Below are 18,508 nucleotides of genomic sequence, written 5' to 3'. Positions count from 1 at the left end.
CAATTAAGGAATTTTGACAAAATATGGCGTCAGTTGTTGAAAACCCTTACGGAGGCCGAACTGTAAGTTATAAGTATCCCTAAACGTAAGTTTTTTTACATGCATTTTAATCAATTCAATATTAGCAAGTAACTAGATTTGCAATATTAAACACGTTACCTTAATACAACGGATAAACACACAATAAATACATACAAAGGTCAACCGATCTAACTAAACATTGTAAGCATATTTACTATCATAGTATATATACTAAACTATTTCTTAAATGATTCTCTTACCAAATGTTAATAATTGAATTGACTTTTTCATCCTTTTTTAAGTCCATACGATATGAGATGTATTTATATCTTATATCGAAGTATATACTTCATCCCAAAACAAAGGTATAGTTTTGGGCTTCGTCCATCTTCCACTTTCAATTTTAATTATGTTTGCATGATGAACTTTGTGCCCTTTGTTGATTATAAACTAGTTTTGGTGGGATATTGGTTTCAGAACTGTTCATTTATTGTGACAGTTTCAAATAAATGAAAACCAGTTTTATCGTTCATTTTACGAAAACCGAAACTTGCTCACTTTGAAAAAAATGGTGGACAGTTATCAGACACCATTTTGTTACATCAGGGAAACGAAGATCTGTGGTATCATTGTTTTGATAAAATTTCGAAATAATGGCCACATGCAGAAGCTCTATTATGCTCTTACTTTTGAATAAGTTTCCAATCCGCCGAAATCCTTCAAATCAAAACTGAAAATAGTTTGGTATCAGTCAAAACGCCCTTAATCGAAAAATGTTAATTCTGTATAATATTAGATAAGGTTAAAGTCTTTAACATAGATCATGTCTGGTGAACAAACACCACATTTAATCATATCGACGTGGGGGTATCGCGGTAACAGTATATAACAGTAATGGGCGTATACGTGAACTAGGATTCTATGTTACACGGACACTTTCACCAAAACTGTGTTTTAACATAAACCATTTAATTGTATAAATTTGATAGAAGCAATTCACCATTTCAAAAAAGAACTTTGTAAAAACATAGTCAACATTCAGAACGCTAGAAGAATGCAAAAATAGCCTAATTCAATACTGAAAACAATCTTAAGTTAATAATATTAGCAATTCATAAACCACGCAAGTACAAACATATTATACTTACGATACGGATTGAAAACCTATTATGTCAAATTCATAACTTACGTATATTTGTACATAAGTTTTAATATCACTGCTATTTGTCTGCGAGAAAGGATCCGAAATAAAGCATGGCAAATAAAACTTCCAAAAGTAGGCTATGATGCTTATAAAAACTAAAAATGACATCAACTTAAATATTTGCCATTTGCGCAAGTGACATTTTAAAAGTGATTGCCTTTAATCATGTTTCCATGTCGATATTCCAGCTGATGTGTATACAGCGATCATCGTCTGTCGTTGTTTGTCAACTTATGTACAAGCGTACCTAATTGAATATTGACACATACGAAAAGAAGCTAGTTCTGATGTACTTAAGATCATTTCGATGTTTCAGTGTTTATTGCAAATGAAATGCCCTCATTTTAATGGAGGGATTACATTTAGCAAGCCTTTTTGTATTAAAGAAGCAGAAAAAGTCAATATTCCCACTTCAAATTAAGTCGCAATTATTTTTTATTATTATTGATTGGATTTTTGAAGTAGTAATACAATTGGAAATGGTAATATTTACATATATTCACTGGTATCTTTTTCAGTTACAAATCTCAGCATATAATTTTATCTATGCAAATTAGGTATGCCACCTAAAAAAAACTTACTCATCAATTTGTATAGCATTAATGACATTGGAACATGTTCACACTGGCATAATAATATGCAAAAATGATTGTGCTTAACGGCAAAAACTCTTTACCTACATTTGCGACAATAGTAAAAAAACACAAGCCCTACTGCTAATATACCCAACGTGAAAAATGGAATATAAAAATTGCCAACTACCACTGCTGTAATTATAACCATCGCCAAAACATACACTAAGCTAAACTCCTTATCTCTGATCACTAAACATATTTGCAAACCAGCCATATTGGAGGATACCATCGTGAGAATGACCGATATAGGTACACCCCGGTCTATGGTTTTAACAGTCATAGAAGCAATACCAATCACAAGCACGCTTGCCCAGCCTAGGAGAGCTGAAACGAAATTACATAATATACTCAACTTAACTCCGTTTATTGCATAAAAGGTGTAATCGTGCCTTTTCCAAAAACGAAATATGCAAAAGCTTAATTTACTGGTATCTGGGGTTTTCGATGAAATATTAAGCTTGTCCATGTATCCATCAAATGGCGATACCGTTCACATTTGATGCCTGGCGACCCCATATAATTTTGGTATGATTTGAAAGGATATTGCATAGAAATAATATATATTTATATAAATTTATATTGCAGTTTGATCCTTACATGGATGTTTTACATGTAAATTAGAGAATAGATTTATTGCCCAGATTAAAAAATGTTTCATGTTTCAGATTATGCTTGATATTATCCAAACAACTCTGATGTTTCTCTAAGTTGTAAATCCTTCTATTTCAATACCTATATTTGGAAATTTATATTGATTACGGGAATTTAATTCACTCTATGTTATTTTTTGTTTCTTTATAATATCTCATTCAAAATAATATCACCACATGCATTGCTGACTTGATAGTCACAAAAATATGTTCAAAAGACCTTTCCATTTTTAAGAAATTTTCACATAACCCTGAAAAACGTTTCCCTAACTATGTGAAATATGCTTACATTATAAAAAAAGAAACCATGTTGCATTTAGGATAAATAGTTGACAGTAAACCATCACAAGCGACAGCAAACTTTACCTGCAAGTGCGTATACAGTACTCCTTTGGAGTCGATACTTCTCATTGTATATGCTTTCGAAATCACCTGTACGCGAGGAGATGATGCTTACAATGACAACGTCGAGCAAACCAATGGCCAACATGATCCCGCTTAAAAATGCCAGGACCATCATGGCTTTCCTATAGGTAACCCAGGCTGAAAAAAAAGACCGGCGGCTATGTTGATTCAAAAGGCATGCTTATACGTAAAACATGTATTCCGTATCTAAACGCTTGATTACGCCAAAACCTTAATTTAGCACGATCGTGTCTCTTTTATACTATATGTGGTAGTGATTATGCTGTTAATGCCAGAAACATAACATTGTTTTTTTTTTCGTTTTTTTTAGACCGCCGAGTTGTTACGATTGTTGGTCACCCATTTAGTATAATATTGAGCAATAGTCAGTAATTATATACTACGTCAGTTAATGCATTACACATGTGTAACTATACGTATTATTTGAGCAAATACTTTCAGCTTCGCTCTTTGAGCTAATTTCTGTTACAACGTACAGTACATTTTATTCAATATAGGTTTTACATCGTTCATACGTTTTCGTTTTTATAATGGATAGCGTTTGTAATTCTAAAATAGTGCTCATAACATGTAATTGTTTTACACTTATCAAAATTTCTTAAAAGTGAGAAATGTAACAAACCAAGCGCAAGATAAACGTATAAAGAATATATATGTACTTAAAGAATTTTATATTATCCTGAAGCTGAAGCGAGTAATTTCTGAAAACCACAATAGCTTCGTGACTGTGAACCATCCATACTTTTAGAACTGGGTAGATTTAAGTAAGGATGTATCAAGGTACACCTGATTCCTATTTAGTCATTTACATTTTTCGCATTGCACATCTTCGGAAAACGATATAAGATATTCGATATTATCCAGCTGAATAATGTCGAAGTATACATCAACGTTTACACGCGACGTTTTAACCGTGTTTAATGTTCAGCATGCTGTATTTGCCAAGTCATTTATAATATTTTTTCTCTTCCTGTAACATGCACACACAGATATACATCTTTGTAACTGCCATAAGCCTATGTTTAGTCGGGGAACCAATAACAAATTGACTTGGGGCGAGCCGTTATGGCTGAAAATGTTATCCCGCGCACTGCGCAAATCGTTCCATTGACCAATCGTGAAACGCCTGAAACATACCCTTGTAACCCTCGTCAAAAGGGCATACAATGTTGTTATTTTTTCAAATTTATAAAAAGTAAGTGTTATTGTTTAGTTATCATGTAGCTATTGAGTTCTATTTGGTAATTAAACCATATTTTTAGTTTAAACATATTAATTTTACAACGATTGAAACAAGCTATTACAACATTATATTAATCACTCTCGTTGGCACGATTTTACGCGAGAGTGTGGTCTTGTGTTGTGGGGGATTCCGGAGATCCCGGAGAAAACCCACTTCTCCGGCTTGGTAACCACATACCAAACTCACATGTGCTCAAGCAGGGAATCGAACCCGGGTCGGCTGGATGAGAAGCGAAACCGTATTTTTTAGGTCAAAGGTCTAACTCTTCGTATGGGTGAAATTTGGATAAAACTTTGACACTTAGAAGGTATATTGTGTTCCATTTTTTACACGTACTTATATAAATTTAAACAATTTATTGATGGAGTTGCATAAATGTGGTAAAGCTTTATGAACTCGTAAAAATCTTCTCTTTTTTTTAATTCGATTAAAGAATGGAACGAGATTCATTGCATAAAATATGCATTTTTGGTCCGTTTTGGGGATGCGTTAACGAACAAAAATCGGGCGTTATCGGTAGAAAACGTATATTATTCAGTAGCTTCACTAGCCGTCTACGACCGGCTTTTTTTATTTACATACGTGACATCAGGGCCTGAATCAAATCAATCGTGGCTGAGCGATCTGAGTTTGCAATTTTCATTCCCAGCTCCTCCTGACTGATGTTATTTCCGCCGATTTGATTCAGAACAAACGACTAATATTGTCATGATTAGATAATATCGTTTGCAATGAACAAGGACATTTATTTTCAACATTTCTGTTCTCTGAATATGCTGAATATGAACAGATAGAAGTTGTCAATCCGTGATTAGATTCAAATGAAGCGCTTTGGCCAGACCATTTGCGAAGTTTTCCGATTTAAAATAGTTGCCATATATATGATAAAAGTAGAAACATATCGGTAATTCATCGATTTCCCGGGGTATTGTGTGTAAATTATCCAAGTAATCCAGTATATTTTATGAAAACAAATACACTTTCCAATCGACTCAACACTGAAACAAATGGCGTCAAAGCAAAAGTGCAGTCTTCGTTTATTGTTTCGGCCCTGATCGAGGGTATTGTACACCACCGCTAATGACGTCACACAAGTTCCTGATGAGTGGTTATTTACAACTAATTGTTTTTGCATTTTCATGACTTTTAACAGCTTTTTTTTAAACAGAAATGTAACAGGAATGGAGAATTTTATGCTTCGCCATCGGGCTGTTAACCATTTAACGGGCCTTTGCAGATGGTAATGAACTCTAAAAGGAATATTAACACTATATTATGTTCTGAAAAGGTGGTACTTTATTGAGAATGTGATATTTCTGTTAGTTTTGTGTTACCTTAGGGATGTTAAATTTACTTTCAAATTGTATTTTAATATATATTCTCCAAAGTGTTTGCAAACCTGTTTAATAAACATACTGATGAATGTACTGTGGACTTTTTAAAAGAAAGAGTAAGCGTATTGCTAAACTAAACTGGTGGAAAAAGAAAAATCGGATGTTTTTTGCCGGGATGGTGAATAATGACGTTTTTATCGTAGTTCGTGTGTTAGAATATGTTTGTGACGACTTTAAAAAAGGACTATGATAAAATGGTATGGTACAGCTCTAAACCATTACTTGTGATAATATAGGTGTCATATTTTACTACTTTTGAGCTGAGGTCGGAGGGTGTGACATAATGTTCAAATGCTTCAAATAGCTTGGCGAAATTGACACCATTACTTCAGTTACCATCTTAGCTTTGCAAATTTATTTCTTGACATATCTCACAGACATTTCGTAACTGTAATTGCATTTCGATTAAACTGCCAGGTCCACATTCCCGGCGGATTTATTCCTGGGTCGTTTCGTTTATTTTCTGGCGACATTGAACTTAAATTGACAATCCTATTATATGTTGTGAATAAACGTTACAGCTTCATTATATTCAAATCTTTCAAACGATCCAAGAATGACTCTTGAAGGATGGAATACCTTGATACTAAAAATGTATCCTAATGTATACAATTTACTTCTTATATTGTTCTCGTTGTATACATATATCAAGCTGTACTACTGAAATGAAATAAAGATACTTTATGAATCCTTTAGTTTAGTCCTATACTTTCTGTAGGGTATATGGTTATCAATATTCTAGAAACATATGAACTCTAATCAGTTACTGCCCCGTATTTTGAGTTAATGTGTCACAAACATACAAAGTTCAGAAAATAGTAAAAAACATACGTACTATCCTTGTACTGATCAGGAATGCAATCCTCATACGGCAAAATTTTAATTGTTAAATTTGCAATTGTTCCATTGTTTTGCATCTGGATCGCCTCATCTATCGTCAAGTTACCTAAATGTGCCCGGCATTGAAACAACCCAAAGTCCGAGTCTAGAAAAGTTGATTGCTTTGCCCAATAAGGTAGAGCGATTGCACAGATAGTGGAAGTGAGCGACACAGCAACGATGAAACCGTTCAGTGTAATCTAAAACATGATACATATGACAGTATAGTGCATATTCGAACTAACATTGAAATTTAACCGTTATGAACACAAAATGTGACATGGTGTAAAACAAATCAGAGAACAGCTAATAATATGAATGTTTGTGTAGTGCATCACCGTTAAACAAGTCATATATACCTTTTGACAGCAATACTTCATCGAATTCACATCGTTGGCTTGACACGTGCAGCATGTTTTCGTGCAACAAGCAGAATCTGGAATATAAAAAAGGTTTCCATCCACGCGTATATTAAAATTGTTAGTTACTTAATAGGTAAACATTAGTACCAAACAAACCTTCTTTTGTTGGATTCACATTGGAAGATGATGTTTTTGAACTGCTGGTTAATCGACTCGCAGCGTCTTCTGGTTTATTCGTATCTGCTGGTTGTTGGTTATTTGAACCTGTTTCCTCTTTTCGAGAACCTGGAGTGTATGGCTCTTCTCGGTATTCTGGTAAATAGTTATTATGGTCATCAAATCGTTTGTAGTAGTTCTCTGGATGAATACGGGATTGTTTCGAGTTAACATTCAGGTGTTTTCGGGGATCGAATTTAGCTACAATTGATTGGTAACTCGTTCCTTCGTTAGAGCTATTTATTCTTCGCCTTTCATTCACAAAATCAGAACCAGCATATAACTCTTCTTTTCTTGATATTTCTTGAACTTCGTCCGAGCCAGCGTTAAGATTATAAACACTGTTTTGAATTTCATCTGATCCTGAATATAATTCTTCCGTGTAATCCATGTCTGTTATAGCAAACTTGGAGCATGACACAGATGTGTTTGATATGATTGTTATCCTATCAAAGAGTTATTTTTCAAAACGTTATCGCACATGTGAATAACCTCTACTTCACTTTTCAAATCCTTTATTTAGCAAGGAAGGAATTTAACATTCAAAATATTATCGCAATTTTCATGAAATGGCGAATCTTAACATGAAATTTAGCTCAAGTGCTGATAAAGAATCTTCTTTCGCATTGAATGTCTGCAGTTATCTTAGTCACGAAACAATTTTTCTAGACTATGATTTGTTTTGGAGATTCAATTTAAAAATGTTCATTGAATCAAGCACAAATTGATTTATTTTATTTCATGCTTTTCCCGTAGAATATCTCGATACACTTACCGTTTGAAACAGCTAATTTATCTCAACATTATATCAGTTTTTCTTCAAATTACTTATTATGAAAAAAGATACATAAACGCATACCGGGAAGAAAATGTAATTTAATTTTGTTTCAGAAATGACGTCATTATGTTAACATTTTGCGCGGTTACATTATTAAATATCAATTGAATTTTGTTTTTAAACATTATTAGTATATACTAAAGGAAAATTATATGTTTTAGTATAAGATTGTTACCGAAGCATTTATTTATCTTCTCGGTCATAATCATGATATTGTCATGCTTTGTGTTTAAAGTACTTCAATGTCGTTGAATGTCACTTGTGTCAGAACATACACAGCAACTAAGACATGTGCTGGTTTTAAACAGTAAACCACCTGAATTTATTACAAAATAGTACATAAAAACTTAAACATATAAATTTACTTATAAATCTAGTAGAATTATTTTGAGAAGTGTCAAAATGGCTAAGCGTCAAAATGTCTTGAAGGAATGGGTCGAAATGCTACGTGAGGTGTCGAATGGCTTCAACAGATAATTAACTGGAAGGTTATTGATAGGTTATAAATTATGAAGATAACTGGGAGGCAACTGGTAGGTAACTGGTAGGTAACTGGAAGGTTACTGGAAGGTTATTGGTTGATTACTGGTAGGTAACTGGTAGGTAACATGAAGGTAACATTTCGGTAACTGGAAGGTACCTTGTAGGTACCTGATAGGTTTCTGGTAGGTTATTGGTATGTTACGGGTAGGTAACTGGTAAATAACAGATAGGTTGCTAGTAGGTAACTAGTATGTAACATGTAGTTAACTTGAAGGTAACTAGCAGCCAACTGGTAGGTAACTGGTAGATATCTGGTTGGTAAGTGGAATGTAGCAGTTAGGTAACTGGTAGGAAACTTTTGGCTTAATGGTTGGTAACTCGTTGGTAACTAGTAGGTTTCTGTTATTTTTGGGGTAACTTATAGGTAACAGGTAGGTGACTGGTTGGTTACTTGTAGGTTACAGGTAGGATACTGGTTGGTAACCGGTTGGTAACTGGTTGGTTACTTGAAGGTAACAGCTAGGTAGCAATTAGGTAACTGGTTCGGAACTGTTTTTTTACTTGCAGTTAACAGGTAGGTAACAGTTAGGAAACTGGCTGATAACTTGGTGGTTACTGGTTTGTTACTTGTATTTCACAGGTAGGAAACAGGTTGGTTATTGGTTGGTTTCTTGTTTGTTACTTGCAGGTAACAGGTAAGTAACAAGTAGCTAACTGACTAGTAACTGGTTAGTTACTTGTATGTAACAGGTAGGTAACAGGTTAGTAACAGGTAGCTTACTGGTTGGTAACTGGTTGGTTACTTGTAGGTATCAGGTAACTAACAGGTAGCTAACTGGTAGGTAATTGGTTGGTAACAGGTTGGTTACCTGAAGGTAACAGATAATTAACTGGTTGGTAACTGGTTGGTTACTTGTAGCTTACAGGTCGGTAACTGGTTGGTAACTGGTTGGTTACTTGTAAGTTACAGGTAGGTAACTGTTAGGTAATTGCTATGTAACTAGAAGGTGTGTGCAAACATCGTATGTCGTTGTTTGTCAACACAGGTACTTGCGTATCTTATTGAAAACTGACGCGTTCGCAAACAACTGTGTCTGATGTTTTTAGGTCAGTTCGATGTTTCATTGACCCTCATAGGCGAAATGTACTCGTTATCGTGGAAAAAAAGATAAATATATCTTTGTAGATTATAGGAACGAAAAATGTAATTAAATACGATAAAAAGTAGCTCAGTAACATAGGATAGATAAAGCGACATTTATCATAAGCTAATGTCCCGTGTCAAAGGTAGTGTCAAGATGTTGAGAAAAGGTTGGCACTGCAGTACTCATTAAAGCATAAAAAATGCTTATTTACAATTACCCGATAGGCCCAATGTTTCAAACATGATAATTATGTCCATTGTTTTAATTAATCATATTGATCAATAAAATGAACACACAAAAACATTTATTTTAATTATTCCGGCTGTGCTTCTTCTAGGAAACTGGAAACGAAATACTTCCATATCATTTCTGTAATAAACGAATGACTAAACGTTCGGCGTAAGCCTTGTGACTATTGAAAGAAAAGGTGGATTTATGTTTGATTGATAATATTGATGCTCTATAGAAAAAAAGGACGTAGACCTCTAACTCAATGCATTAAGTTTATAACCTCGTATTTCGATTTCCTTCTTTGGAAGACCCACTGTCATGATCATAGTAACTTTTTTTTAATTTAATGATCGTTTAATATAGCTTTTCGACAGTCTGTCAACAGACAGTGTCGGTCCAGCAAACAATACGTAACGATATAAATGATTTACTTAAGATGTTCTGTAGGCTAAAGAACGACAGCTTTTGAAGAAATATCAAATCATTATCATTATTAGTATGCCAGATGATTTCATTTGTGATATGCCCATTTTAGTCAATTTTAATTCGTTGCCACGTTGATACGAACATTGTTTGAAAACTGCATGCAATCAATGTCCGTTATAGCACATACCAAATAAAATAACATATTTGTCACTGATAGTCAATTAATTAATTAATTGTTATGGTTAAATTTATGGTAACCCGTTCCTATTTCCATATACACCAGTATCTGAATGGAAGGCGAAGATGAACAAATTACCTAAGAACACTTGTCAAGACTGTAATACAATTCTTCTAAGACCATCTTTAAACAAATGTTGATTGTGTTCGTGTTTAAAGCAGTAATATTTGTTTTATTCATATTTAGTTGATACAGTAAAACAACGGCCGTTTCAACAGGCGGTTGTTCGAAAACAGGCGGTCCCTCGATGTCGGAGCTTGGTCCCGGACAGTTTTCCTTATATTTTCATATAAAATATACTGGCGATGCATCGAAACATAAATAATTCGAGGAGACAAGCACTAAAGCCGTTCACAAATACACTAATCATGCATAAAACCTTATGGCTCTCTCGAGCTCATAATTTACACGTTATCCTGAACGCGTGTTCCAAAATAAACAAACACTTGTTAGGTGTTTTCGCAGGTTTTAAAAATTGCAATGACAGTTAAAAGAAATTCGATAGAGTGTAAAAATCCGTTTATCATTGTTAACGCATTACCGATGAAAGTATTTGCAGTGTTATGGTCTTTAGCATGCAGTATTTTTTTTACTTTTTGCCATTGAGATTATTATACTTGGCTTCAGATATATTTCGTTGTTACTATAAACGTCGTAGACATTATTTGAACGCTGATAATTCAGAAACGTGGTGAGTACTAAAAATATGTCCATAACATTGTGAAACAATTGTGTGTTACACGCTTTGTTGATCAATATATTTGGGGCAAATATGAAACTGGAAAACATGTATGCAAACGCGTTTCAATCTTAATAAAGTTAATTGTAATTTTCAACACTAAGGAATAACTAGAACTCCGCGAGTCGGATGTGTCGCCTGACGAATTATTTACTGTCGACATTATAGCTGTTAGATTGGCATTTTATTCAATTATAGACAATGACAAATCATAGGTCAAATTTGTTGTTAATATTTATGGATATCAGTGTCTGATTCAATTATGTTGTTTTGTTGAGGTAACAGATGCCTTCGAAACTTTTTTGTTGCTTTTTGCTAGACCAATAACAAGGTTAGGCCTAGATGGTTGAGTCACAATGGGTAGTGAGCTGTGACAAACCACTTAACTGGTAGTGTTCTTTGGTTTTTACTAAGGAGCTCTTATTGTATGATTACATAGTTAATTATTGTCTTTAATGTAGACCTTAAACAAGGTTGACATTTTTGTGTGATAGTAAGCGCACTGATATTTAAAGTGTTAGGGGTTTAAATCCCAAGTGGGACTTCCGTTTTGTTTAACTATGTATGATAAAAATAATGTGTAAACATGTGGCATCAGTTGATGGTCTTATGATTTACAAAGCATATTTAGATAGTGAAAAGAACAAAAAAGCAACGTATATATAAACATGGTCGTTATTTTTTACTCAAACAATCCTTTTGAGGGATTCAGCGATATTTGCACAACCGCGGTGAACTTTATTTATAACGTTTCGAAACGAGCCAGCGCGCTATCGTTAGCTATATTTATTTAAGAATACAAATAACAAAACAATGACCGATTTATCTTTTATTATTTAAATCTAAATATACATGAAATGATATCCAGTTAGTTTACTGGTACGTCTATTAAAGTCAAAGAATGTATTTTAAAAAAAATGCTGTCGTGGCATGAAATATAGAATTACTATATTAAGAATAGTCATAATGAAAAATATATTATCATTATCAAACTTATTCAATAACATATGTTTTGAAACGTCATTACTCGGACTTCGTAACATTAAAAAATGGTATTTGAATTCAATTTAATTGCTGCTTCCCAAGTGGTCCACCTAGCTTACCTTTTATCGCTCAGCCTGATATTGGTCTATGTTCATAAAAGTAAAAAATTTCAACATGTCAACCATGGAAATATACTCTCCTACATGACCATCTGTTCGGATAACAACAATTATTATTGTTTTTTGCCCAACTGTTAAGCAACTCATATAAATCAATGAACACACTAATATAGAATTCCGGGGTGTATTGTTTTTAATGTTTCGCCAATTCTAACCAGAATATACACAAACAATATATGACAACATTTTCAAAATATACCAAAGCTTATCACAAAAGTGATGACAACCCGCAGATGTCGTCTGGAAACAGGCATGACTCATGTTGTGTTTTGGAATTAACAATATGAACATATGCGTGATAACACGGACAAATGTATCAGAGTTATAAACGCCACCATATTACTCAGACTATTATTGACCTAGTCAAAGGCCATAGCTATAGGTAATTCGAGTAAAATTTCACACAAATTACAAATGCACAATTTCACGCTGACCTTAGTCTCATACAATTTATGGGAAATTGTGCGACTGTTATATATGTGTAATTTCAAATTGTCTAACACAGACTATGGTCCTCTGCTACGTAAAACATGGTTTGAAACTATGTGAATCAACACATTTGGAGTTACATGCGACACAATGTAATACTTTATTAATTACATCAAGGGCAATAACTTTTGTTTTACCGAGCGTATATCACACAAATAATAGTTGCACAATCTTTAAATATGGCCAACATTCCTATAAAGTGTCATTAGTATATGTTCAATAATTATGGAGCTGCTTTAAATCAAGGTACTTTAGGGATGCGACGACTGGTCGAGACACGACGGACCCACCTTCTTTTTTGCCTCAAGATATATCAAACTTGAGTGCTTACCTTATATGAATGATTATAATATGAATGCGCATATTTATTGCTATTCTACACATATTTTTAAATATATGATGCTTAGACACATAATATTCCGGAAATATCATAAGATATGCAATGTATCAAGTATCTCACATTGTAACCTCCGCTAACAACTCTTCCCGAGCATAAAAATAATAAGACCACATAAACTTATTAAAATAAAGGTATAATTTAACTGCAGTTTGTATTTAAAATAGTACTTGCACTATCAAATTATGACATTGATAATTAATTTCCTATAATAATACCACTTAATCTACACACACAACCCCAAAAGAGGTATTAATTAAAAATAATATACCCATATAAACACTGAAGCTGCAAAAATAAAAATAAAAATATTTGTTAGGTCAAAAACAAAGGCCGTAATGAAAACCAAAACATATAAACAATTATAACATTTATCTCACAAGGATTGTCTGTTAGGCGATATTTTAAAATGCGAAGTATGTTTTTCTTAACAATCCTAGCAACACCATTGTGTTTTGGTTGTTTTAGACTACAACGTTCTACAATATTTAGGCTTTGTCATGCATGTACCATTTTCATTTGATCTTCTTTGCTAGATTTCTAAGACTTATTATTATTAAACAAAAAAGTATTTTCAGATCACGAACTGTACGGCAGATTTCTGTGAATGTCTGGACATCTACTGTAAGGTCATTCAAAAAGCCTTTTATAGACATATAATTAAAAAATCAACAGAATATTTTAGGAATGACATTGAATGTAACATTACATACAATGATTAGGTTACAAGCATCTTGTTTAACCATCTGATAGCATCAGGACGTTACTTTCAGTGTTACAATTATGCATCGTTAAATGCCTCGTCTCGGAACTAGTCATTTGGTAACGAACCACGGGTCCCCGAGTTCTGGTTTTCCCGCAGCGGCAACAAAGAGAGAGCGCCTCGCGGAACTCCTTCCGAAATTTGTCTGAAACATTAAAAACATAGACGGTACATTGCCATTTCTTTATGTATACACGTGTAGTTGATTACCACATGAAATGATCGACTGCAACGTCAAGATTAGTCAATTAACAGCACGAATTGTTGTGCTGCCTTGTTTAGATGTATTTTCAAGTAAAAGCATAGCTTATTTAGCTATATAAATTTCATTTAGCTGAATTTGGAGGAAACCTGACAGCATAAAGAATCACTCTTGAGCTCGTTTACTTAATATAAAACAGTACTGATTGTAATTTCGAAAGGTTAAGAGTCTCCTGATGGGAATCGAATCCACAACTTCTTCGATGAGAGGAAGGCACCCATACAACTTGACCACTCTCCAATTTTTACCGCTCATGAAGCTGTAGATGATGGGATTGATACAGCTGTTGAAAAATGTACACCAGTGAGAGATATGAGCGAACATCCGCAGGTTAGGAATTCCCCTCAGCTTTTCCATATATCTGAAAATGAAATAAATGATAGCATATGTTAGTTTTGTCCTTAATTGGTTATGTATGTTGCCATGAAACAATCGTTTCAAGGGTAGATGCCAACACGCAATTGAAGGACGATATTAGACAATACAAATGCCTGATCAGTAGAACCAGGCTACCCTCGATAACAATGGCGATAAAACCTTTAACACTACACAGTAACATACATACTGCGTAATATATATATATAATTACGGCTTCCTGTCAGAACCGAGCTACACAGGGATTTATTTCGTTGCTCTTTGGTTATTACATATATTTAAATTCATACATTTTTTATCCACTTTAGTATTTTACATTTATCAAACCTCTCTCTCGTGGACGCGGTTTATGAACGTTTCTTAAAAGTATAGTCTTTTTGAGTTATGTTTCAAAATTACGGATTCTCATAGGAAACAAGCTACTCGGACACCATTCCGTTCAGGTGTGTCGTTTATACAAATGAAACTATTTAATGCGTTATGCCAGGAACTTCAAGTTAGAATGTACTTCCGTAATAGTACAATTACTGCCTTTTTATATGATTATCATACCAGTAATCTAGATTTGATCGCTGATGCAAAGACGAATTAAACTTTGTACTCTGACTAAGATTTTCGTAGTACGGATGGACACATTTCATGTGCGTGATATTCCAAGAAAGGCACGTAGTTCTCAACGTTTATATTATTTAATGCATTAAACATCAGTGTTCTTATGATATCTAGTGGAAGCCGTTAATGGTTAAAGCGAACATGGTTTTTGAAATCATATTCCACACACACACACACTCTGATACAAACCTTTAAACAGTTGCACGATATCAGGCCTGTTCACGAATATATTTGGTTGTAATTGCCAGAAAGCTTACCTTAGTATGTTTAGTGTGTGGTTAGGCAGAAAACACACGGCAAACACCACAACAATCATCACCAGCATCTTAACTGTCTTTCTTCGTATCAACAACCTATTGCCAATCTCCGTATTAGGTTGCCTTAATTCGTTTACTGGATTCATGTCTGAAATTGTTCAAGATCATGTCTATCTTTTAATTTGTGAATAACGCTTTCTCTATCTTGACAAGTAAACAACAATGATCAATAAGCATCTTAATAACAAAATCATTGAATAATCAAATCAGATTTTCCACATATTTAATTAATCTCAAATGGCTGGGAAATATCTCAATTTTCCGAAACAAATACATTTCTTTCTTTAGTTATTATATGATGAATTATTTTTCTTTCCCCTAAAAAACGGAATGCGTGTTTAAGAAATAAATGTGTACAAATGAGTTCAATGTTCGGAACCACTCAAACTCGAGCCTATTATTATATATGAAGTACGATGTTACCGTAAATGATAACCCTTAGATTTTATCCAAAACTGTATCATTCGCATTTACCGTTGCATTATGATTCTTCGTGTGCTTTATATTTGGATATTGTATGATATATTGTGAAGTAATGATACGCACAAATATTTGGTGTATCTGAGATACGTGTCATCCAGAGTACGACAGATATGTGCGTGTACACGCAGGCGATGAGGACAAGCGGCAGGAAATAGAGTGATACCAACTGGCAGATCTGGAAGATCATCATCGTTTTCTGCTCCCATAGGGCTGGGTAACATATTGTCCTGCAGAACGAAAAGCACTTGTCAGAGGTTGATATACATGTTTGGTCCTCTTATATACAACAAAGACTATAATAAGGTTAAATATGTATTCAAACATGTTTTATGTTGTAAACATAAACATATCTGATACCTGAAAATTGTGTCGGGGCGATACGGTATCACGGTGAAGGCTAGGAACTCGGGCAATGCCACGCAAATGGAGACTGCCCAAATGGCGGCAATGGTGATTCGGGCCCTCTGGATGTTGCTATTGAAACCAAATGGCTGACATATGGCGTACCATCTTTCTATTGAGATCGCACACAGTGTCAGAATGGAGACGGTAATACACATTGTCTGAAAATATAATAACACCTGCTAATTCTGGAAGAATAATGAAATGTTAGTTACACAGAAATTATATCTCGATACCTACTGGGTGCTACGTATGGCAAAACGAAAAAGTGTCGGTTTTATTACAACAAAAACGTTGTTAACAAGTGTTTCTTCTTTACCGATAACGCTCGTTAGTTTTCGTATGTTTCAAGTATACAGAGTTTTACTGCTTGTTGGTGAAGAAGAAAAAGTATTTAATGGAATTAGACACAAAATGGTTCCAAAAGCGTGATTATACATATATTACATAATTTAATGGATATACGCAACAGACATTTCTCAGCTCAGTTTCCCTGTTTAAGAAAGGACGTTTTTTTTCGTGTGATCTGTTCAGGCACTAACAGGTCAATAAAAGTTTAATACAATTTTCAGCAATAGAAACCTGTTTCCATCTATCAAATTCATCACCGATGTTTATCTGTCACACTTTGTATCTTCGTTGATTCGCAGCAGTTTCCGCTTTCTTGCACTGTCTGTCCTTTTTAGGTTTCAAGTTTCAAGTTTATTCAGTCAACTCATGTCATACATGCATGACAAAATGAGAATTGCAATGAACATATTATACAGTTACACATAAAAAGGCTTTGAAAAATGAATTTCAATCATAATAATAATTAACATCATGGTATAAAGAGGAATACAATATATTCTATAATTGACTTTTTTAATGATACATTTCATAAATTTACACAACTTTGAAAACATAATACATTCTGGGTTTAATTTCATAACACGTTTAAATGACAATATATTCGGAGTTCTAAAATTACAGTTATCAATGAAATTTGGGGAAGCCATGTTTTATGTATATTTAGCGTGTGAATGTCACATGATGAGTATCGATAATTAACTGACATTATTTTACATACTGGCTAAACAAAAACAGCCGATTTTGAATTGAAATGATAGGCAAAACCTGCGAAAGAGAAATGTGCCGTTAGCTTTGTGAACATCTGTAAGTAAGATTCAATGCGTTGTAAACAACGATATAAATTTTATGTATTTTGTCATTGATTTTTCTTTCTATCATCTAGTGTCTTGTCCCTCAGATCTCCTTTCGTAGATTGATTTAAAGCAAGTTTTTTTCTTGAAACCTAACTGCGTTTAGATACTATATTCAAGTGGATGTTAGCAAAATATCGTGAATAATTCGTATACAGAAACATAATCTCTGGAAATAGGAATTTAGGTCTTCAATCAAAACAACATTTTTACAAATATTTTGTTTCGACTAAGAAACAACACGCGACTTATAATTTGCTACATATTATATGACGGGACAATATCGTAATTTAGCAGATGAGAAATCAGAATAGATATATGAATAAATGCATTCGTTGTTAATTCATCATACGTATTGTCAAAATTTACAATGTAAACACTTTTTTGTTTAAGTATAAAGGAATTCTTTAAGTGTAATACTTTGATTGATATAGTTCTGGCCGTGGTACAACTGACGTAGTCGATAAACAATGCTTGCGTACATATATATTTGACTTGTCCTCCCTTTTTCATACGAAATGGTCTTTACGAAATGCAACACCAAGAGATATCAGCCGACGAATATAATACGTCTATTTATTGTTATTCATTCTTTGCGTTCTTCAAATTACCTGCAAAGTACCCAATTCAGAGAACAAAACACTGCTCGGAAGTTGTTACGGCTGTCATAAACAAGCACACTAGACGACGATGTGCATCACTTTACCCATTATATTTAATCCAGATGATTAAATGTGCGTCTTGCATTCATCATAACTGTTCTTAAATTAGCAACCTGTCTGGATGGTTTTTATAAACAGCTTCTCAATTCGATGTTAAAACTCTCATATCACCGCCAATACAAATATTACCATAATAATAAGCAGATGTTGGTGTTCCAACGAAAAAGAAGAAAGTGCAGCAGCAATAATAT

General features: G+C 33.9%; 1 protein-coding gene across 1 annotated transcript; it reads right to left on the bottom strand.

Moving 5' to 3' along the window:
- Window positions 1-13,887: 13,887 nt before the first annotated feature.
- On the bottom strand, window positions 13,888-16,551 carry LOC128244244 (orexin receptor type 2-like). The gene is made up of 5 exons (XM_052962259.1): window positions 16,349-16,551; window positions 16,055-16,218; window positions 15,449-15,596; window positions 14,453-14,565; window positions 13,888-14,087 (listed from the first exon to the last, which is right to left on the bottom strand). The coding sequence occupies exons 1-5, from the start codon at window positions 16,549-16,551 to the stop codon at window positions 13,918-13,920; spliced, it is 798 nt and encodes a 265-aa protein (XP_052818219.1). The 3' UTR covers window positions 13,888-13,917.
- Window positions 16,552-18,508: the final 1,957 nt, after the last annotated feature.

This window comes from Mya arenaria, chromosome 8 (genome assembly GCF_026914265.1).
Source record: "Mya arenaria isolate MELC-2E11 chromosome 8, ASM2691426v1".
Lineage (NCBI taxonomy): Eukaryota > Metazoa > Mollusca > Bivalvia > Myida > Myidae > Mya > Mya arenaria.
Note: the sequence above shows the minus strand (reverse complement) of the source record. Positions and strands in the feature narration are given on the sequence as shown.